At 40.6% G+C, this 25099-nt stretch overlaps 1 protein-coding gene across 1 annotated transcript in view; it reads left to right on the top strand.

Annotated features, from left to right (window-relative positions):
• The first annotated feature begins 1854 nt into the window (after positions 1–1854).
• The window catches only part of zgc:153039 (uncharacterized protein LOC767698 homolog), an 85965-nt gene continuing 62720 nt past the window's right edge, over positions 1855–25099 (top strand). The window contains exons 1-6 of the mRNA XM_044032162.1: positions 1855–2441; positions 7449–7583; positions 12739–12876; positions 13001–13327; positions 15833–15940; positions 16031–16142. Coding sequence (XP_043888097.1) covers positions 2174–2441; positions 7449–7583; positions 12739–12876; positions 13001–13327; positions 15833–15940; positions 16031–16142 — 1088 coding nt within the window. The 5' untranslated portion in view covers positions 1855–2173. The remainder of the gene's footprint in view (positions 2442–7448; positions 7584–12738; positions 12877–13000; positions 13328–15832; positions 15941–16030; positions 16143–25099) is intronic.

Genomic DNA, 25099 nt, shown 5'->3' with positions numbered 1-25099 from the left:
GAGAAATGGCCTGTGTTCAGATAAAAGAGAGTGTGGTAGAGACTGAGGAGCCCAGCCTTTCACAAAGTGCTCAATGCTTGGGGTTACCATGGCGATGGCTCTTCCCGTATGACGCACAATGGCAAAATAATGGGATGCAAAGGACCCTTGTCCTGTGCACAGACACACACACACACACATGTATGGAAGAGCTATTAATGTCATGAGCATGAGGCACTCATTCACGCACAGATGGAATAACAGGGATTTTCACTTCCTGGTGTGGATTATCCTGGTCCACGCTCAGGATTACGTGGACAGATGTGATGGCTGATTGTCCTCCTTAAGTGTCCACATAATGACAATAAAAAGAATCCTAATCAGTGATAGGAGTGCAACTTAAAGTGATAGGATGATGTACCGACACAAATTACATATTTCTGGATCTCGCTGAAAACATGGCTGCCGGTGGGGTGAGCAAATATTGAATTAAATTTTTTTTTTTTTTGATTTGACTGAATTCTTTCCTTATTTGGACTTTTGAAATTGGAGCCCCGACTCAACACTGTGACTGTAGCGCCCTCTGTGGGTGATGTGTGTGAGGTGCAGTGTCAGATCACATCCGGAATGAAATTCACGTGGTTCTGCTTTGATGAAGACTGCGATGATGATGTTTGTAGCAGCTATTACCCTATTATGAGTGAGTCTTTGTATGTTTACAGTATTTTATTGTGCTTTATTTGAAAACCTAGGCAATGTCTCAGTGAAACTAATGTTGTTTGTTAATGTTACTTTTTTTATTCTGTTTTGAAAAGGTGCATATTATGTAAATATTTTTTAAATTCTTTATTTTTTATTCCTGTTGTTTTTCTCTCTGTATTTTCTCTCCTATAACAAGTGAATGTCCACACTGTGGGATCAATAAAGTCTAATCTTACACTTCTTTATCTACAGCCACATGTATATACACAGAGAGCTTTTTTCTGCATTCATTTACTAAACAAAATATGGAAGTATTTACTTTTTAAAACAATTCCTCTATGTATGGTATCTACAATATCAGAGCTAACCAATGTTTGACATGGCCAAATTATTTTAAACACATATATTCTTTGTTCTGCCAAAACAAAAACATGAATTACAAAATATTAAAATATGTCAGATAAAATATCTTATATGAGCCTCATATCCACATTTAAATGTTATATGATGTAATATTTGTGTTCACTGTATTTGCATCTGGTGACATCTGCAAATATTTTTGGGGATCTCATGTGACCTACATGACCTCAAATCTTTCTCCTTTTCGCATTCCCTGGTTCTCATATCAATATCTGTTAGCTGCTATTGTTATTGGGTTTTTTTTTTTAGAATAAATCGATAAATAATGCTTAAAAATAGAAAACAATCATACAAACAGAAAATGTTGAATATGTAATACAGTGTATATAAAATCATTTATACATACAAATGTATTTATGAGTTAAAACAGGAAAACCAGTTGATTCAAACAGCTCAGTATTACCAATGCTACTTTCTATATAAGTCTGTTAAATGTCTATAAGCAGATATTTTTGTGTCACAGATAATAAAGTGCACTGCCCCAAAGCGAACCCTCAAACATCTGATGCGCGTTCATGTCGGGTGCAGTCGTACACAGAGAAGTGCACTGCTGCCCTCCACAGTTTTGAATCCCTAATCTCATCTTGAAGTCCGTAATCACAGTCTTCCTCTAATACGATTAACTTCCGGCGGGCTTGTACGCTAATGCGTGTAATGTTGCCATATCGCCCTGGTCCGGCCTAATAATTGGTTTTATTTTGAAGGTGCAAACCGGAAGCAGTAAATGTATTTGCGCTGACTTGATGTCAATTCGTCACATGACATTGTACGCTGTCGTCTGTGAAGGAAATCATCCCAACCTGCTGGAGCTTCTTAGGTAGCTTGTGTTGAAAGTAACTAACATTTTAATACTTTATCAAAGGCCTATCTCGTTTACTACGTCCGTATTTCATTTTAAGTCATTTTATCACTAACGAAGGCACTTTCCTGCTTAGCTATGTAGTCAGCTGTGGTTAACTAGTTGGTTATTGGTCACGGGTCACTGAGAAACCCGTTACTAACTTTATGAGAAAACAGTCAGAGACAGTAGGCGACGTGAGGGACTGAAGCTCCACAGACAGCGGCCGTCACCATGGCAGAGCGGACACCGCTTCTCCACTACCGCCTCTCCGCCAGCGTCAATGAGTCCGAGCCGAGGTCCCCGCCGGCCGGTCAGCCGCCGGAGCAGCAGAGCAGCAGCCCCCAGCACCAGCACCACCAGCACCAGCAGCACCAGCACCACCAGCACCACCAGCAGCAGCAGCACCAGCAGCAGCAGTCCACCAAACTGTCCACCTTCTTTGGAGTGGTCATCCCCACACTGCTCTCCATGTTCAGCGTGGTGGTCTTCCTCAGAATAGGTCAGTCCACGCAAATCACTGCAACCCTCTTTGCGTATTTATTTGCCTGGTTATTTGTTGATTTATTGATAAATAAAGTCATTAAAGCAAGTTATAGGAGGAACAATTTGCGAAGTTATTTAGGTAAAAAGATTTTAAATGATAAGCGTATCGGTATTATTACCGTAATAACACATGAGGTGTTATTTATTTTAGATTTAGATTTGTTGATATTTTTATATATTGTTATTATTGTTAGTTTTGTATGTTTTATATTATATATTTATATTAATGCAAAGTTCACACTGAATTTCTAATGTTGATACTTTTGTAATCTAAGTTCAGAATCATTGAATTATTATAATGACATACAGAGTAAAATAAGTAAAACAAATGTTCCAAATAAGTCAGGATTTAAAATAAAATGTAGTTATAATGATCATCATCATCATTATTAAACTCTATCCTACAAGGGGAAGTTTGCTCACAGCAAAGTCAGACACATCATCATTGAAGACAAAGTGCATATCACTGTATACAAATGGAAAAGGAACTTTGCTCAGAGGCACAGTGTCAGGCTTCAAACCAGCAACCCACCCACATGTTTTACTGGACACCCTGATGTTTTCAGACATGAACTTGGCAATATATCGATATTATATCTATATTATGACATGAGACAAGATGTCTTATTATCCTTAATGACCTTTCCTGGTTTTAAATCAACTTTTAAAGTTATATTAAAACCTTTGTGATATACACTAATAATTATAAATATTAAAAAATACATTGAATTATCAAAATTCTCTTTTTATAATGTCACCTAATGACACGTCTTTCATTGTAAGCTTAATTAAAGCTTATAGCAAAATTGTTATAGTCAATTTCATTGTTTCTAACACATAAATAAATGTCCTTCATTTAACATTAAAAAATCAAAAGAAAAAAAATATTTTCAGAATTGAAAGGTATTTTCTGATCATTAATTAATAGCGATTATAAACAGAAGACATTCTATTTTAGAGTGTATTCACACTCTCACTCTTTGAGTAGCACAAACATCTCCAGAGTCCAGAGAAACAAACTGTGTGCAGCTTTATATCCTCATATATTGGGATATCGATTAGCTTTACTGAAATCTTGATGGCATATATTGATCAAATGATGATGATAAGCTTTATTTTATATCATATACCACATAAATTGTATTTCTAATGAACACAACAGCAGCTGCACTGTAAGTAAAGAAAGATAATCCCCTTTAAAAGTACATTAGTGGATGAATCTTGTTATTTGGATCCAGACCAAACTTCCCCTGTGCATAGATATTAACATGCCGCCCAGATTTCTGATTAGTTTCATAATGATTTCTGGATCATTTTCAGAGAAATTTATTGTAAAACAATAAAAAAAACCCTATTTCACAATGTTTAGGGAAGTGGAGAAAAATGTCAGTATCCCCTCCCTTAAGTTAATGGGCCATTTTCCATCCCTCCACAGCATGTCATGGAAGTCATTGCAGTTCAACAACTCAGTACAGTTGTTTTTCAACCTGCCAACACAGACAAACCTCATTGTGTTCATGAATGGAGCCTTTTTAGTCGCTCTCATCTGATTTGAAGGAGATGAACTAGCGAGTCGAATGCAAACACTACATTTTATTCAAACATGGCATTTCTCACATTTCTATTACATTTCTTTTCATATTAAAACCCTCATTATCTCACACCTCACACAGTTCACGCTCCCTGTCAGCAGGGACACATTTGCCTACTTATTGATGTTTACGAGGTAAGAATTTGGCTTGTAACCATAGGGTTGTCGGTTTGATTCCAGAGACAGGTCAAAGGGCTGAGCTGCCCCTGAGTAAGGTGTCTTACCCCTAATGTTCCCTGGGTGCAGTTATGTGCTGCCAACTGCTCCTGCGTGTGTTTTGTGTGTTTACTACTGGTGTGTAACAAAGACGGTTTAAATACAGAAGTGAAATTCTGTGTGTGTGTGTGTGTGTGTGTGCATATATAAGACTTTGTAAGCAGGCACCTTTTGGATGGCACTAGCTGTCAGTCACAGTGTCCGTGACCACCTGCAGGCTGTGCTTTATCATGTATGTTCCACTAAATGGAGACTGAGAAGTTGAAGCTCATTTTCCTATAGACTTACAAATGGATCTTTTAAAGAGATAGTTCACCAAATCTATAGAGAAAGTGAAAGATTTCTAGTATACTGCTGCCTCCGTCTGTCAGTTTGAATATGTTATACTGTGACATTGGAGTTTGAAATTCTTAGTTCTCTTTGAAGTTTGGTAGAACGAGTGGTTTTAAACTTTAGTTTCCAGTCAGAAAAGGCTGTCTTACAGCTTTCAGTTACACTTTCTGTACCTGGTGACTACGGTCTATAAATTACAGAAGTTAAAAAAAAAAAATTTCTCTTATTGTGCTTTAAAATCTTTAGGGAAGTGCAACTTACTGGTTTGTGCTGCTCAAATCCTTCTTCTGTTTATTTGGGAGTCAGTCTTGTTTCATTTAATGTTGTTTAGTTAGGCAGATTAGAATATGAGTACATGAGTAATCAATGTCCACACAACACAAGAGTAAAGGTCCTGTTTTCCTTTGGTGGGGGAATTACACTCCTGATGTGAAACTAGTCATCATAATGCAATAGCAGGTTTCACAGACATGAAGTTTATGTCTCGTCTTCTTCTTTGTTTGTAACTTAAAGTTGTTTTCCAACTCTCCCTCATTTTCCCTCCACCTTCCCTGCCCCTCCCTCGCGGTCTCGTGAGATGTCAGCTGCTGCACTCACACACACAGTCTGGTTTCCATGACTCCAGAGGACATTATATTGACATACCTTCATTTCCTGGAGACATAACTTTAAGCAACATTACTGGCCAACCCTATAAACCTAAACCCAGGTCTTGGTCTTCACAAAGACACACATCCAAGAACACCCACTCACATATACAGTACAAATACTCAAATAGACACACAGGTGTTCGGCCTGGACAATAAATCATGACAAAACCAGTAATTATCATCATGTTTATCGACATCATGGTGCTACATTGAGCTTCACTGCAGCCACTTTGAATTCTTGCTTGTTGTAGTCTCTCCGGCTTTTGTCTGATCTTGGACCAGACTGAGAGGATATTCCACGTCATGGCTGTATAACTGTGGATTGTCGTCCCGCTGAGAATATTAAATGATTGGCCAGTGAGTTTTGCATTTGGCCGAATGTATTAGGATTAGCATTCGTCAGCACCAAAATCAATAACTGCCTGTGGGTCAGATCTATGAGCAGTGGAAATGAAGTAGAGCCAAAAAAAGAATAGAGCTCCCACTTCTGTTGGCAGGCAAACAGTGTAGTGTATCACTGAATCACAACAGGACCACGGAGTTATGAGCTGTTGCATTGTTTCACCACACTTCCCCCGTCTATTATTTTCATACAGAGGATGTTTGTTGTTTGCATCAGGCCAAATAACTTTATTTCACAACTCTCTTGGTTTGTATGTGTGTGTTTTTGAGTGCTTTTCTGTCTTGTCTGCCTTTTACCAGGAGTTTGCATATTATTCTAGTCAATCCTCCCAAGTTATGACCGTTAAGTCGTGGTTGTTGCCGCTGTGAAAAGATTTTTCTTCACGGGGGAAAATGATTTCCTGCTCATTTCGAGGTTTTTGTCCTCCTGCTGTAACTAACTAATGTTTTTCCTCTCTGAACGTCTTCGCTTTCTTAACTTTTCTTGGTCACATGACTGAGGCGAGGCCGTGTTATTTATGGCGCTCTTGTCGTACACAAAGGTACATTCATGCTGCTGCATTTGAAAAGAATACAGCGGCTAAAGCCAAAGAAATCAACAGAAGACAGAAGTTGAAAATCCTGACATGCATCCATTAGATGAGTAGAATAAAGAAGATAAAGGAGTTAAAGATAAAAGTTGGATTAGTTTTAGCACTTTTATATGCACCATTTTTCCAGGTCTCATTTCGTTATGAGGTTTTTATCTTTAACTTTGTTTTTGAGGTGATAAGAATAGTATTGATAGGTATTGTCATTAATATCTGATTGGATTTAGCAGAGTGAAAAGTGAGTAAAACCAGCCTTATTCTATACCTTCAGTCATATTCTTAAATAATTCCTGAATCTATTCACCTTTTGAGGAGTTATTCATGTTCCTGGTGCACATGCATCCCTTCCTGATCTCAACATTAAAAAAGGAAAAGAGACTGGAATTATTTTAACATGTGATCTCACTTCATCTCTCAGTGCAGCTGGAAACTTTTGCCTGGTCATTTTGTGCTCTGGCAGGCTACCACTTTCATTTTGAGGTTGTGAAATATTCCCTGGAAAGTTCTCATCATGAAGTAAGAGGAATTTGCAGATTTCTTTGCCTGAGCTTGACTTTTAGTTGATATACTTGCATGTATCTCAAATCCTCTGCGCTCGGCATGTATGGCCTTTTCCCAGGAAAGTCGAACTTCCCTTTTCAATCACAATGAAGCTGACCTCAAAGCCAGAAGGTGTGAGTTCAGCCAGCTAATTTGCATTGAAAAAAAGGAACAGGCTTCTACTCTATAAAGAACTGGACATTGACAATAAGAGCTGTTTTTGAACCCGCATCCTTAACACATTGATAGTATTTTTCTACATTAAACTGTTGTCATGTCATTTTTTTCTTTTTGATGTATTGATGTTGTATTGCAAAATATATATATATATATATATATATGTGTAAATTGTCAAAAATGTCTGCCAAGAGCAAGTATACTCAAAGTCTAATATTTATTTATTTGTTTAAAAACATTTACCTCTTACTTTCTCATTTATGTATTATTTGCTTTTCTATTGATATATAATTTACTGCTTTCATAATTAGGGCTGGGTATTTCCTACCACTGCGATATAGTGGCCACAATATGAAACATGTCGTCATTCACAGTTTTTTTTGAATGATGACACATGCATGAAGCATCCTGTGATTGGTCCACTGATGCATTCATTCATTTGACCTGTGTTTGTGTTCGTCCAGGATTTGTGGTGGGCCAGTGTGGACTGTACCAAGCCATCACCATGTTCCTGGTGGCCTACTTCATCATCTGTATGACGGTGCTCTCAGTGTGCGCCATCTCCACCAATGGAGCCCTGGATGCTGGAGGAGCCTATTGTATCCTTTCAAACCCCAAACCCGCCGTCATGTGACAGCTGCACGTCACATACAGCACAACACAAACACAACTGCCGCCTTTGTTTCATTTGTTCATGCATTGTCCGAGACAAGGAATGGAGCTTCATTGGCTTATTAAAGCTACCATGAGACACTGTTTAGCTCTTGGAATGATTGTGTGATTCCCTACCAGGAATCTGGTAAATCAGTGCTCCCTGGTAACTGGGCCGTGACCCGCAGATGTGTTGATATCTTTTTTGCGGTTGCTAGAAATTGAATTCATTGATTTTCTACCGCTTTATCCTCCACATGAGGGTCGCATGACTGACATAGGCAGGGTTAGGGTGACCCTGGACAGGTTGCCAGTCCGTCACAGGGCCAACATGCATGTATGCATGAGATAAACAACTATTCACTCTCACACGCACACCTATTTAGAGTCTATTTAGAGTATCCAATGCACCTGGATCCCAACTGGTGACCTTCTTGTTGTAAGGCAACAATGCTAGCCACTACATCACCATGTGGCTCTGCTAGTAATTTCATTCAAAACATTTTGAATAAATTCAAGCCTTATGGGTTAAGATTTAAACGTTTCCAATAATATAATCTGATTAATAAGCATACGCTTATCTCTTGGGTTGAACTGAAGAGGCGGGAGGCCTTCAAGTCAGGAGACCACGGGGAGTAGAGCAGCGAAGAGGGCTCACTCCCAAAAGCTTGAAGGCTACTACCACAACCACAACACACGCAGCATGTGGCAGGGAATCCAGTCTGTCACAAACTACAGGAGGACCACAACAACCAAAGACCCCCGGGACGTCACGCTCCCAGACAGCCTGAACAACTTCTATGCAAGGTTCGACAGGCTGAACACAGACTCGCCCTCAAAAACCTCCTGTGAGCCCACGGACACTGCCTTCCAGGTGACACACACACAGGTCCTGAAGGCTCTGAAGAAGGTGAACCCCCACAAAGCGGTGGGACCCGACGGAGTGCCTCCCAGAGTACTGAAGGCCTGTGGAGAACAACTGGCCGGTGTGTATACCGATATCTTCAACACATCACTATCTCAGGCTGTAGTCCCCCGTATCTTCAAAACCTCCACCATCATACCAGTCCCTAAAAGACCCGACATACCCACCCTAAATGACTTCAGGCCAGTGGCACTCACACCAGTCGCCATGAAGTGCCTGGAAAAATTAGTTCTCACCCACATCAACAATGTGGTTCCAGACACTGTGGACCCCCTCCAGTTCGCATACCGCCCCAACCGATCAGTGGACGACGCGGTAGCATTAGCTCTTCACCACACCCTGTAACACCTGGAGAGCAGCAGAACGTATGCCAGGATGCTCTTCCTGGACTACAGCTCTGCATTTAACACCATCCACCCAGGCAGACTGATCGTAAAGCTGGCAGACCTTGGAGTCCCTACTCCCACCTGCAACTGGATGCTGGACTGCCTGACCGAAAGGCCCCCAGGCGGTGAAGATGGGAGGACGGGTGTCTGCTGAAATCAGAGTCAGCACCGGATCACCACAGGTCTGCTGCCTCAGCCCCAAACTCGTCTCCACCCAGGACAGCTCCATCATCATTAAATACGCTGATGACACCACCATCCTGGGGCTCATCAAGGGGGATGACGAGTCAGGATACAGGGCCCTGGTCAACAACATCATTGTCTATGGAGAGGAGAACGACCTCCTCCTCAACACAGACAAGACCAGGGAATTAATCCTGGACTTCAGGAAGAAACCCCCCCCTCTACAGCCTCTATTCATTAGCGGGACTGAGGTGGAGAGGACAGACAGCTACAGATTCATGGGACTGCAGGTAACATCTGACCTGAGCTGGGCTTGTAACACCACAGCCACAGTGAAAAAAGCCCAGCAAAGAATGTACTTCATCAGGCTGCTCAGGAAAGCTGGACTGAACCACCGTCCTCTCACCCTGGCCTACAGAGGCCTGATCAGCATCCTCACCGCAGGCATCACTGTCTGGTACGGGAACACCACACAGGCAGAGAGGAAGGCCCTGCAGAGAGTCATAAAGACTGCGGAGAGGATCATTGGGACTAAACTTCCTACCATGGACTCCATGTATACGCAGCGTTGTAGGAAAAGAGCAGAGGGAATCATAAGAGACTATATATTTTTTTATTTTTCCACATCTTCTACATTTTTTTATTATTACTTTATACTCTGTATAGACTTTAATTTGAGGTCTACTTTTATACTTTTATATTTATATTTATACTTAAGTGTGTTTCTGTCTCCTACAACTGACTCGTAGAACCCGCACAAGATTTGAACCTTGAACCTTGAACTTAATCATAGGCATTTAAGAAATAGTATATAGTCCGTGAAATGTACAGTGTAGTCAAATCTTTAAAAAGCCTTTTGTCCATAAAGGCTTTTCAACTTCAACTTTATTGTTCCCCAGGGGAAATGTTGTGGTGCAGCAGGGTTTCACACATAAACACATAAAACATAACAATACAATAAAAAGGGCAACAATACAAACCACACACAGAAACTATCAGGAATGGGAATTTGTGTCCAGTGCTATGACAAGGAATCATATTACAGTACACATTAATATTAATAACTCGAGTTATGATTTTCTGTGAGTTTATAGTTTGTTTTGTCCTTTGTTTTGTTTGTGGCCATGGGTCCCTTAAAAGCACTAGACAAATCTAAATTCTTGTTATAATAATTATAATATTATTATAACATTGTTTATAAAATTGTGTTATGTTGTGGCTCGTAATAGTTTACTGTTTTTACAAAGTTTAATCGATTATATTCATAATCGATTAACCTGTCGATTATTTTCTCGATTAATTGTTTGGTCCATAAAATATCAGAAAACCTTAAAAAATGTCAAACCTGGGCATGATAATGTTCTCAAATGTCTTGTTTTGTCCACAGACCAAAATGATTGACTTTTAATGATTTATTTGTTCTCCAGTGCAAAGAACTGAAGAAGATATTCACATTTAAGAAGCGTAAACAATCGGAAGTTTTGTTTTAATCATGAAAAAAGCTTCAAACCGATTATCAAAATAGTTGTCCATTCAATTAGTAATCGATTAATCTATGAATCGTTTCAGCTCTAACCATCATGTGTCTGATTTACAAAAAGGGCTTATTTTATTTTTTATTTATTTATTTTTATTTTATTTTTTTTATTTTATTTTTAGGTTGAAAAACACTCAGTTTCCTACAGTTTTGTCACAGATCCAAATGTGGATTTGGAGTTATTAAATAAATATCTGTCCTGGTCAATAATTGTAAAAACAACCACAACCTACATTCCCACGTTTTTTTCAGAAAGACGACTTTACCAAATGGACGACGGACAAATGAAACATAAACTCTTTGGCAGAAAGTAGATTATATTCAGTCTATGGGTTCACTCTATAAAGTGTATGCATTGTAATGTGTGCATGCACAGCAGCGTCATGCAAGGCAAATTAGACCAAACATACCACGCTACAATTTTTTGCTCTTTCATTCAGTCAAAACTATTCTCACGTCCATGACCGATGGATCTGTCTGACATAACTTCATTTATGCTCTCATTAGTTCCAGTCTCAATATGTGCATTGGTTTTCTCCCACAGTCCAAAAACATGTAGATTTGGGGATTAGGCAAATTGGACACTGTGTACAACCAACCGTCACTGACATTCATCTTTAATCAGTTTCACTGCTGCAACAAGAGCAGCTCCCGACACTGTAAGCAGATTCTAATGACTGGAAAATGAGCGAGGAACAGATGAAAAAACACAGAAAAGGAAGATTTAGAGCAGTGTTGTTTTTGGCAGCCATTTTACATTTAGTCTTAGTCTTTTGGACTAAAATGCTTATTAGTTTTAATTACATTTTAGTCACTTCTATATGTGATAGTTTTGGTCCAGTTCTAGTTGACGAAAACTCAGAAAGGTGTTAGACTAGTTTTAGTCAGTTTTAGTTTGGAAAGGCTCGGGGTGAAGGTGGCAGGTGCCTCCGGCCGTACCTCGCCGCTTCCTGGGGCCACGGACACACATTCGCTGCGCCTTCTCCCGCCCGCCGGCTGCGCCCCTCATCGGGGGTTGTTGGTGGACCCAGGGGACGGGGAGTGCACTGCACCCCACCCGACCCGTCTTGAAACACGGACCAAGGAATGTTTAGGTTTTAATTGACAGATTCCGTGCACAATAAGCAGAAATATCATGCAATTTGAAAGTCTGACAGACCACCCACTAACTCTTACGTCTCGTCGAAGTACAGCATTTGTTGCTCAGTTGAATTCCCTAATGTTATGATGAATGTTATTTAGTTAGATGTTGTTTGCACACACTTTTTAGCTTTGCATATCAGTGCAATCACCTCATTAAACCAATCACACAATGTCACAACGATAGACACACAGTATGGCAAATTCATAATGTCTTTCCTTTTTCTTGTGCACCCCTCATTTAAACCTGCCCGATATTTGCCCGAGGATTTTCAAACCTAAGTTGATCTTTAAAATGTGGGAGACCACAGACACAACAAACTTTGCAACCGATTTTGAATGTTTTAATCCTGAGAAAGCTCAGACTAGACGATCCAGTCAAGACCCAGGACCACACACTTGGCGTTTTATCAAACTATTTCAGGGAGGAGATTCCAGGGATTTGGGATCTCACAGAAACTCTCGTGATTCAACGTGATTTCAGAATATAAACAGACATGGAGGCGGATTGTCGGCATCGTCGGTTAATAGCTGTTGTGTGTGTAAGTCATGGCTGGGAAGACGGAATCAACTTGGCTTGTACGAGTTATGGGTCAAAACAAAAGTAAGCAACAGATCAATGTCATTGGTTATTGCAGGGTTCTGTTCAGTGGTAAATATCAACCAAATTTAATTCTCACAATTGAAATGGAGAAGACTCTTGATTGATCACAGTTTGTGGTTTTGACCATGTGCCGATGGTTTCATGAATGTCATACATTAAACAGAGACCATGTGCAATAATAGAGCACTGAACTGTTATAATTGTGGATCTAGGTTATGTTTCCACGCATACAATTATTAATGCCGGTGATGACTTTGTCTTGACTTTGTCCATACCTTCTTATTGTGTATCCAACAAAACAAGTAAACTTGACTTAAACTTGATTCAGACATGATCAGTCGAGCGCTGGGTCCAGAGTTTGGTGGAAGTATCGGCATCATGTTCTTCTTCGCCAACGTGTGTGGCAGTGCTCTCTTTGTACTTGGTCTGGTTGAGGCCATTCTGGGCACTTTTGGGTTGCCAGAAGGTAAGTTTGATTTTCACACCTTGTGAAATGCAGCATGGTAGATTGAGGAGCTCAGATAGAGTTTCCTGGCTAAAAGTTCCACCAAATTCATTGACATTATCTTCTGGACACTTTCCTCTTTTAGATGGGACTGTGGCCACTTCTGCCTACCAGGTCTTGCCATCAGGCTACTGGTGGTCTCTGCTTTACGGCACGGGCGTGGCTCTGCTCTGTCTGCTGGTTTGCCTGGTGGGAGCCCACATCTATGCAAAGGCTACCTTCATCATCTTCCTGGTGGTCATTTTTGTCCTGGGCACCATCTTCATCAGTTTCTTTGCAGTTGGGCCTCGCACCATCACTCTGCCCAGCTCGGCCGCAGTCAACCCAGGGATAAATGGAACAGACCCCGGGCTTCCCACCACAGCCAACTTCACTGGCTTCAAGTTGGACACGCTGCTTGGGAACTTGTGGGGTAAGATGGAGAAGCCTGGTCCATATGATAATATTAAATGATAATATTACTAAAATCCTACTTAAATCTATACAAAACCCATGAGGAAGGAAAAGCAGTGTCAGTGGTCTAAAAAATTGCTCCACTGGATTTCTTCAATTATTTGAACCAAAACTAGTCATTTACTCATTATAATTTACGTTAAGTTTATTTAGTTAGTTCCTTTTAGCTTTGCTTTTCCTGCTAAAACATGTCAACATGGCTGCTGTGCAAAGGGTTTTCAGCGCGATAGAAACGTGAAGTAAAGATTATTGTGTAGAAATATTGAAATGCAAAATGTCATCAAAATAAAATAATACAAAGTTTGGAATTTTCATGTTAAAATTGTTATTGTTAGAATGGCATTGTCACAAAGACCTGACTACACCAATCCATCCATGTAATTGTGTTATTTTGTGATTTGGGGGTTTAACATACATAACATAAACATAAAGCCTCAGTTAGACCTGGCAGAATGTGTTCTAGATGTGATCAGATCAAGTGATTCAAACTGATTTTGGTGCAGTAAACTAAGCTTTCTTAAAGGGGACATATTATGCAAAATCAACTTTTTAACCATTTTAATACTTATATTTGGGACTCTGGAGGCCCTACCAGTCGCCAAAGTGTGGAAAAAGAATACTCAGTCATGTTTTCGTGGTCCCCCTTAGTGTAAGTATAGGCGATAAAACACGCGATGTTGAATTCCCTGCGCATTATGACGGCAGCATGCGCATTTCACCACAAATGTTTCCACCACACCAGTAAGTTTACCTCGAGAGCTCCACCTTAGCTCCACCTTAGCTCCACCTTGTCCCTGCGAGAGTGCAGGCGAGGGAGGAAGAGCGGTATTATGTCAACATGGAGGGACAAGTGTGCTGTTGGTGGCTGCACAGTGGAGCACAGTGTTTTACAGAGGATTTTATATATGAAGCTAATGTGCCGGATAAAGTCAGCAAACGTGTGTTCGTGTGTTCGCACCACTTCACATCAGACTGCGGCCAGCGGTCGCCGTATTTAGTCAGCGACGTACAAACACACACATTGTTAAGAAAAGGTCACATAGAGGTCATAACTGACCATTCTGACACGTCCTAATTAAACATATTTGTTCAGTACGTCCTCCATGACCGGAGCACAGACTCAGTCTGATACAGTCACATACAGCAGCAGTTTATGCAGCGATCAGCGGTGGATCAGTGGTGCTGTCCCTAAGTGTTTTTAACTGATTTACAGTTGGACAGTGTTCAGCTCCATCCTTATGTAGGACGTCTCTTCCTGTGACGCCACTCTCGCTGTTTTCTGCACACGCTGCCATGTTGATATTGTCAGAGAACTAGTGGAGGGAGGGGGAGAGGAATGGAGCGGAGGGAACAGGAGCTGAGCGAGTGAGCGCTGTAAAGAGGACAAATCAGAAACCCCCTGGAAGAAGTGGGCGTGTGTTTGCCTGTGTCTCATTTGCATATAAAGGGACCATGCAGAAAAGCGAGCGTTCTGAAAGGGGCGGGTTTAGCAGGGTTATTGAACTGCTATGATGCTTCATCCTTATGGTATTTTGACCAAAGCATGTCACTGACATGTTCATTAGGACACCAGGGAACTAGTTTAACTCAGAGACATAGGGTATAATATGTCCCCTTTAAATACCTGAATTATCACTTAAAGTTTCGCCCCTTACAATGAGCCATCGCCTCACCAGCAATGTTTTGCATTTGTTAAGAAAGCAAAGAGTTGTGTGCTCTGTACTGCTTCCAAGCACGCATGTGTACTTTTATTTTTTTAGAATTCCTTCTCTCGTGCTGTTAGCAGAAGACAAGACGCTTTGTCTGATCTATTATAGACTTTGTCACAGCAGCCAGTTTAACATGAAACAGACAGATCAGCGCTAATCACATTAATCAAGGCTCTCACAGAACCTTCATGAAGATGATTACCAACGTCTGTCGATGAATGTGAAATGTCACAGTTGTGAATGTTCTCTGGTTCTTCTTGTGCACTTGGAAGACTCTTTTTGTTGGCACTCGTATCCAAACATGTGATTAATAATCAAAAGACCGTAACTCAGGCATGCACCCAGACACACGTGATAATTATTAGTCACAACAAGCTCTGGATTATCCCAAGATCTGACTAAAAAGGATGCAAACACACACAGACGTAAAATCATAGTTTTACATGTGATTTGAATGAACTCATACATAACGGGGTATTTTAAATGTTGACAGTATTCATAATTAAGGTGAGGTAAAGGGTATTCAGTTGGTTGCAGTATGAAACCTCTTGTATATGCGATTAAAATGAGAGGTCAGATCTTTTGAAACTCTCCTGTACTTAAGTCCACAGAGAAGTCCACCAGTGGATCAACAACTCCAGTGTGCTGTCGTTATATAACCAATTCTCATGTATAGCTTTTATAAGCCAAGCGTCCATGTTAAGACCACATACATACGACTTCAGCGACTTAACTGTTGTGTTCTCCCCCCACAGCGGATTACACGGTGGATTACACGACAGGAACTATGATGACCTTTGCCAAAGTTTTCGCTGTGATGTTTAACGGCTGCACCGGCATCATGGCTGGTTCTAACATGTCAGGTAGGACAGTCGGGATTTTGTGTGTGTGTGTGTGTGTGTGTGTGATTGTCCATCTTGGACATAGCTTGGCTAAAACTGTCTGTCCCACAGGTGACCTGAAAAATCCCAGCTATTCCATCCCCCGTGGTACTATCACTGCTGTCATCTTCACCTTCATCATCTACAACTTGCTCTGCGTGCTGGAGGCGTGCTCCTGTGACCGGTCAGTAACACATTTACATACTCTCTCACACACACACACACACACACACAGCAAACAGAACACTGAAATGGTCCATAATTGAACATAAATCCCTCACAGATCCAAACACGTTAATTGAAGCTTAGAGTTGATGAGAGTAAAAGTGCAGTGCTGTTTGGATTTCAGTCAGTGTTTATCAGATAATGGAAACAGGGTTTGCTTCAACAAACACATTTGGAGCATCAGCACAGCCTGATTTCCAACTCTATTCATTCCAAATGAATAGTTTCACACACCAGGTGCAAATAATGAAAACACATGACAGTGTGTGAGTAGTTCCTATGGACATGTGGACATCTGTCCCTTTCCCTGTACTTGACAACAATTGGCCTGAATCAGATATTATGGTGAGTGATCCTCATGTTTGCACATCTACATGTTATAAAGTTAGTTTTTTATTAATCCCCTTAGGGAAAGTATTCCTCTGCATTTTGACCCATCCTAGAATTAGGAGCAGTGGGCTGCCACACTGAGTAGCGCCCGGGGAGGATTGGGGTTTGGGTACCTTGCTCAGGGGTACCCCAGCCCTTTTTTGGCCGGGTGGGCCTTTTTTGAACCGGCGACCTTCTGGTTACAAGTCAAGTTCCCTTTCCACTTGGCCACGGGCTGCCCAATGGCCATATTTTAGAGCCTCTGGACCCAACTTATAAAAGTAGAATTGGGAAAACAAGTATCTAAACATTCAAATGTTACTATGGTGTCTTTTATCCTGTTTTTGGTTTTATAGACTGTGACATCAAACCCCGGTTTCCTGTGGTCGTTCCTTGCATTTGAATTTCCAATTTGATTTAATTTTTTAAACTGCACTTGTCACACATTTCCTTATAATTAGCTGGCAAGTGCATCTACATCTATGTATGTCTCCGCAGTAGCATTATACTTAAATGCATGTGGATCCTAGTCGTAGTCAGGTTAAAGTAAACGTGTCCATCCAGAGTTATGGCTTTCTTTAGTTGAATGATGCCTCTTTAAATGTTTGTTTCATTTATGTTTGCTTTGGTCAGCACTAAGCTAAGTCCATGTTTCTGTGTGAGGAATGAGCCGATATGATTCTGATACTGGTCAAAAATTACAAATACAAACCTATATGTGGTGCTTCAATACAGACAGACTGTAAAAATGTAATCAATAGCATTTCAGCTGAGTCATGTTGTTAGCTGCTTAGAATATTTGTTCTCAGAAATATAGTTGAAATGGTGTAAAACAACTCTATCAGGCTCATATCGACTCTGGTAGATACTTGAGATTGTGGTATTGGTATCGGGCAGGAAAAGGTGAAAATTGAGGGCCATTTGGGGCCACACATTCAGAGGAGATGCTATTCATACCTTTACACGCACTTTAAGTTTAGAAGTGCAAAAGTTGTGTAACTTTTGTGTAACTTTTTTTCTTTATTCATTTGTCTTTCCTGTCCTCCAATCTGTCTCATTCTGTCTGTGATTTACTGAGTGATGGAGCTCTAAAGCGTTGCTAAGTGTTGGTAAGGTGCTAAACTGACATGACAGGGCTATAAGAGAGCATTGGAGATCAATACTGCCATCATTTTCACTGCCACACTGTTCGCCATGCATCTGCCTAACACACACACACACACAAACCCTCGACTCACTGTACTGTGTTGGTCAAGTCAGGGAATAAAAGATCTTTGTGTGTGTGTGTGTGTGTGGGAGGTGTTTGTGTTTTGACATGAGACCACGTAAATACTGAGCCCACACTCACATGACCCAGCAAAGAGGCCATAAGGGTTTCCCCTCACATGACATGGGTGTTTGTGTGTGGGGGCCTTGTTCACACAATCCACAGCTGGAAACACACTAGTGGAAACAGCGGGACTCATCATGTAGATCCACGCAGGTGTGAAACGTGGTTCATTTCCCTCAGTGAGCTCCTCTGCAGTTGCCCGGGTGTGTGTATATGGATTGTTGAGTAGCTCTGGTAATTTGAAAAACATACAGACTTGTTTGTTAATACCCACACGACAACATTTCACACCTTGCAGAATTTGTGTGGCAGATGGTTCTGACTGAATTGTGCATTCTCATTTAGTATTTAGGTTAAGTCAGTCCTGAAAGATTTCTTTCTAGTCGCTTAATATGCACACAGAAATGGCACGAACTGTAAACTCAATCAAACATCACATTATTTCCCTTTCTTTCCTCTGGCTTGGTTCATTCTGTCTGCATTTCTGTTATTATATCTATTATTATTGTAAAGATATATCTTATTATATCTTTACAACGTTTTCTCAGTTTTTTTGGAGTAACATTAGAGTGCAGTTGCAGTGCTGTCATATGTACGTCCGGGAGTTCCGAGTGGACGGTGGTTTGTCTGTGGTTTGTTTGCCCACTTCAAGCCCATGTCCATTTAGCACCCTTTCTTAGTAAGTAGGTACTAAATGAAAAATGGGCTTGAAGTGGACAAATTATGCAGGATTCTGTAACATGGGCCTCAGATGGGAGTGGGGCTTGGGACCCATATATAACCCTTACAGAGCCCACATGGACATGCTTACTATTATAGCCAAACTGGTGGTGTTGTTCACTGAGCAGTGTTTGAGTGAAATTGCTAAATAATTTTATAGATAAGCTTCTGTCAGTCAAAGTAGTAGTTTATATGGAAATGTAACAAAATCAATGTGAACGAAAACAAACTCAGACAAGTTTCATATCTTTAGTGTAAAAACACAGTAGACAGGTTAGAACATCAGTTCGGACACTGAGGTGGTTTGTCTGCTTTGTCAGGAGATACATTAGGTTTTAATAAAAATGAAGAAATAGAAAGACTTTCAAACATCTCAGGCATTTATCATTAGTTAAAGAAATGCTTTGCAAATAGTTGCCTTCGTGTGGATGGATTATAATGGGCTGTATGCTTCATAGTAAACTTTGACTTTGTACTGTACATTTAATAAAAACTCGCTATTTGGTACGTTGTCGTCGTGGTACTGGCTGTTTGTGGAAAAACAAAAGAAAATCCAAATCAAAGTCAATATGATGATTATCAGTGAAACATGTTTTAACAATATCTAAAATCTAAGACCATCTTGTCATATACATATAATATTGATACATTGCCAAGCCCTCGTCTCAGGTTTCACAGGATGGAGGAATTGATGAATACGTGCCTTTATTTTTATTGAAGAAACACAATGAAATTGGGACGTCCATCATACTTGACAGCACAAACAATGAGTTATCCAACTGTGTGTGTGCAAGTGTGTGTGGCAGTGGTTTCACTTTCACGACAGATGAAATCAAAAGGTTCTAGGAAGTACAGTCGGATCTAGTCACTTCAGACACATTTGACGTGCATTCTGATGCCAGGTGCCAACAGAATCTGGACATGTGACACACAAGGCCTCTGTGTGTGTTTGTGTGTGTGTGTGTCAACTGCATGCCATGACCTGTACTGTATGTGTGAAAGCTCATGTCTCACGTGGACCCTCTCATCATATGATTTACCGTATAGAGGAAAGGCTTATAGAATTCCTGTTAAAGAGGCTGGGCGTCTAAGGGAACTGTGTTGTGGGCGGTGTAGAAAGTGGAACTTGTACTTCCTCAGAGTGAGCAGACCGTCTGGTTATGAAATACAGTAGATGCACAAATCCTCTCGTATGCTGTAGGTGTTATGGCAGAAACATCACTCCTTGTCTTATCTGCAGTTAGCTCACAGTCACTTGGTTTATTGAGGCTGACCGGGAACTGAACTGATATGAGTGTTATCTTTGTAGTGAGACAAAAACGAAAAGAACAAAATGTAAGCACTTCCTGGGAAGCACCAGGGTAATCGCTACCAAGAGGGTATTTCCTTATTGTGCACTTGTTTCTGTTTATAATCATATAGTACAAATGTCTGACAAGGGATTTATGACTTGTTTCACACAGTGTTTATGTCCCTAACAGTTTCTGTTTGGTCACTGATAAAGATGCAGCAGTTGCAAAAAGCAAATAAGGACTTTTTTATGTTACTGTTCCAGCACGACTCCACTCGACTTGACTCTTCTTGGTTCCGGTTTGGTATCAGGCCCGTCTTTTTCCATTCATTCACAGACCTCCTCAACGTGGGTGGGGTCATGAGATTGCGCAAAACTACCGTTATGTCTCCAGTATACACTGACACAAACACACAGTTTGTGTTTGTGTCAGTGTACTGAAATCTGCCTTTCTTTCACATCTGGAGTCAAATAACATAACAGACAGAATTTGTCTGTCACAGGTGATAGTCCTGGGTTCAAAGCGCAACTCCTTATCAGCTGACCTACAGGGGGTGACACATGACTGAGGCTGATTTTCTGTCTACGTCCTTCCCCAGCCATGAATACTACATTATAAAACCGGAGCTGCGGGCCCTACAAACCGAGAACCAAGTGCCATGATTGGCCCACGGGCCGGACTTTGGAAATGCAAAGCAATGTGTGAATTGACTGTTGTGCTTCCTAAGTCAAACTTTTCAACTCAGTGACATTTTCAAGATGCAAATGTTGCGTTGTTGGGTGAACTTTGGGGTTGCGCGTTTGACGCTCAGCATATGAAAGTGGTTTCGCTAGCACCTGTTAGCGCCTCAGTTTTATTAAACATGTTTTGATTGTCTGATGCTTGGAAATTTGAACATTTCCAACCTTGGCTGACACCAAATTCAAGGACTGAATGTGCTGACACCTCTAGAGAGGGAGAGCAACTAGTAAGAGCTGCACTTTTGTTGATTGGCAGCTCGCTCTGTATCTGTACAAGTGATTGTCTTTGAGATCTTGGTCAAAGTTGAACCAGAGATCTTGGAATTTGCGTTTCCTAGGCATCATGTCATTTGCACCCTCATTATTCTGCATGGAATCTCACGTCAACGCCGGAGAGAGACGGTGGACAGTGTATGTGGACAGCAATGCTGGGCATGAAACAGTAGGTGGCGTTGTAACAAACAAGTTAGACATTTGCCTATAAATATCAACTTAACTGCTTTCTTGCATAACATTTACAAGAAAGCATAAAATAAGCACTTTAAGTGACCCATGTCTATTAAGGGTTTTAAAAACATTCAAGGGCCTTAAAGTTCTTTTCATTCACAAACTTTCAAGGATTTCAAGGACCTGTGGGAACCATGCAAAAGTGAATGAGAAGCATTTGAGTCGACTCCTCCACTGCCTAACTGTGATCAGGCCATTTCACAAACCAGCCACTAAATGAGGTACATAGTCCATCTATAAAAGTGTCAGGAGTGTTCTTCTGCTTCTTCATTCCCACTTCCTCTTACGTGGTGTAACCAGTGGTTACCTGAGTTACTGTTGCCTCTTTCTGGCCACTCTTCTCCTCTGACATCTGGCAACAACAGACCGCCACTTCTCAACCATTCATAAGCACAGAGATGTTCTGTGTGAAAATCCCAATAGACCAGCAGTTTCTACAACAACCATGCTGCGTTCAAAGTCGTCTCGAGCCCGTTCAGACCTGGTATTGACATCCGTCCTCAGTGATCTGATCACAGCCACCTGTGCTAAGTACAGGTCTGGACTTTCATCATGACGGCGTCTTCGGACCCGATCAAAGAAACCACTTTTGGAGGTGTTTTGAGGACACGTTGCTGCAGTCCTTGCTCAGGACTTTGCACGTGGGGACCCACTTTTTAAAGATGGCAAGCTATTGTCCCAAATCACAACATCATGATACACAAATTTGTGTTAATTTGTGTAAAAAGTATAATTCACAGTCATATCTGTAGTCATTTTGAATGGGTGAACACATCATTTGCTAGTAAACATAATTTGAAACATTATGCCCTTAAATCTGAACTAAAAGGTTAGAAAAATCAACACATTTGTTTTGGGACCTGTGGATTTCTGACCTAGGGTTTGGTAACCACAGGATTAGAGTCCACTTCCTCTTACCAGTGCTACTTTTATAGGTTCTTACCCTCATCAAAGCTCATACATAATTTTACTGTATTAACAGTGATCTTTGTATGATTTCTTTTTGTAGTGGTTATAACGTTCTTCGGTGCAAGGACAGCTGCCTCTCTTTTACTTACACATGCATTATTCCAGCTAATTGTTTTTAAACTTATTCCGGTTATTTTTGAACAATAATCTGCTGCTTGTTTTTATTTTACTCTCTATATTACTAAATGTCTCCATGTGATCACTTCTCTCGTGATAGTGTCACAATAGTGTCATTGTGTGCACTGTGGAAAAAAGAAAGTCACCAGACGATATCTGACATGTGTGTTCACAAGAATTCAGCCTCTGACTGGCCACAAGCTACTATCAGGAGATTAGAAGTGGGCCAATAGTGTCAGGCTGCTTTACAGGTGTGCAATCTATTTTAATATTCAACTTTCATTTTGTAATAATAGAAAGGAAGCAGGGGTTTGCATGCTGCGATGTATTTTTACTCTGCCCCTAGAAAAACATTTACTTTCACTGCTGTTTCTGCTGCGTGAGGTTAGTTTACTCACAGTCACAACACAAAGTATAATAAAGTACAATAAAGAAAAGTGCTTCATAAAAGTTTAGTGATCACATTTATCACGGCAGAATAATTCAAGTAGTTTATATTGTCTGTGAACAAACGGGTCTAGAAATGAGGAGAAATCTGGCCACTTTGTATGAATGTGAGATCACAAACCTTTCCAGGGGCTGCATTTTGTTCAGTATGTGTTTATTTAATAAAATCGTGGTGGATCAGTGAAAAGAGAAAGCAAAGCGCTGTCATTGATAATCACCCTGCATAACACAACCAGGTTACCTGCTGTTATCTTTTCCTTGTCATGCAGTTACAGTATACAGATGGGCAAGATACATAAATGATTGTGTATTCAAATATACACTAAGTATATATCACATCTATACATGCATGAACACATAATTCACAATCATTCAGCCATCAGTTTTTCGTGGTATTTAATGGCAGTTGGCATCCATCATGTTCAATCAGCCAGTACTTCACGGATCATCTTCTTTTTCCTGTTCTTGGTCTTTCTCTCCATTCTTCACTTCATTAAGTACGTACACTCATGGCCTTCACCATAGTTTTGTTTGCTAATGAGTGGTACATGATAATTTAGGCCTTACAGATTAATCAATTACTAAGATATTAGGCCACTATTTTGATAATTGATTCATTGTTTTATATGTTTTTCTTTTCTTGATTATAGATTCTGGTTTCTTTGCTCTGTATAACAAAGAAATCATTCAAACTGAATATTTCTGATTTGTGGACGAAACAAGACTTTTTTAGAACATCATCGTTTGAAGGTTTTGGAAACACTGATCAACAATTTTTTTTGTCATTTTTTGGACCAAACAACTAAGTGATCAATTGAGAAAATAGATTAGTAATACATTGATGGATTAATAATAAAAGTTCGTACACAGTCCTATAATAAATATAATCAAGATAAGAACACACAGGTTTGCACAGCTATTTTCTTAGGATATTTTTTTTACCACCTAAACAAAGCAATATCCCTAACTTTAACCATCCTTAACTTAACTAGTTCCTCAGAAATTAGGTTTTAGCTCATTAGGACCAGGTTTTGGTCACCATGAGGACTGCTGGTCGTGACAAGTTTAGTGTTTATACCAGTTAACAAATACAAGAACGCCAACATAAGGAAAGTACATACTTGTGAAGAAGGCATGCATGGATAACAAAAATAAACAAGTTTGTGTCCTTTCACAAACGTTTCTGGTGTCCGTTTGTTTATGACAGCAATAAGGGGGAATTTCAGCTGTAGTTTCCTGACTCGTCCAAAAGGTGGCAGTCCTGCTCTCTTCACAGTCAGCTGTGCTGCCTGTTTTAAAAAGGGCAAGATTTAATGAGTGACAAACTAACCTTTACAAAAGGCTCTTCTAAATTACCACCCTTGGCAAATTGTAGTTCTGCATCATAATTTTCAAGGCAAAGCAGTTGTATTTAAAAGTAAATGTCAGGGAGGTGGGCGTGGCCTCTGAAAATGATTATACCGCTCTGTGAGGGTCCCCTCTTCACAGACGCCTACTCATGTCGATGTCGTGCCCTCGCTCAGGTGTGACACTGGGCTCGTCAGCGGGCGCTCATTATAACGAGGGATGAGATAATTAAACCCAGAACTGACGCCTTCAGTCACTTCACACATGATTTTCACATCAGATGCAGCAAGTGGTTCTCATCGTACGCTCTGCATGTGGACTTCTCTGGAGTCCTGCAAAACCGTGGCACTTCCTTCTTGGAAGAGAATGTGCGTAAGGATTCTCTGGCAGAATAAATTCACTTTACTTCTGTTCACACATTTAATTTAGTGTCGAGTGTTTGGTCAGATGCATTCCAGTCTGGCAACACAACTCAGTGCAAGGTATGGAATTTTCCAGCATCTCCACAGGAGCCCCGTTCCTGAGATTGACTTTGCAGATGTGGTGACGGATACTGAGCGCTCTTCTTTTCTTTTCTTTCCACCGAATGAGCACATTTTCTGCTTCACGGATGTTAGCGCTGCAAAGAAAAAGGCTCATTTGGATGTAAAAGCCATACAACTGGTTTCCAGGGTCACTGTTAATAGAGTGTCACCATATTTAGTCTGGTTTGAGATTATCGCTGATGATATGCCAGTTTGGTAAGAGGCCCGGTGACGATGACTGTGTTGAAGGCTGAGGGGATGTGAGATAGTAGTAGAATCTATTAACCTCGTGTGACCAGCTAGCCAGCCATGACAGATTGCCCTGTCGCTACTTTATCAAGCTCTTTTCCACTGTGTGTGTGTGTGTGTGTGTGAGAGAGAGAGAGACAGAGAGAGAGAGACTCTGGGGGGGGTTGCACTTTCTGCATGCACATTCACAAGGCTGCATGTCAGAGATAGCGCGACAAAAGAAACCCCGGCACAGTCAAATTAATAGAATTATCAAGTCAGTTATTAATACAAAAGCTTCTATAGTGTGAGGCGGATTAGCCAAC

The sequence above is a fragment of the Solea senegalensis genome, linkage group LG8 (genome assembly GCF_019176455.1).
Source record: "Solea senegalensis isolate Sse05_10M linkage group LG8, IFAPA_SoseM_1, whole genome shotgun sequence".
NCBI classification, from domain to species: Eukaryota; Metazoa; Chordata; class Actinopteri; order Pleuronectiformes; family Soleidae; genus Solea; species Solea senegalensis.
This window is presented reverse-complemented; position numbering and strand designations above follow the sequence as displayed.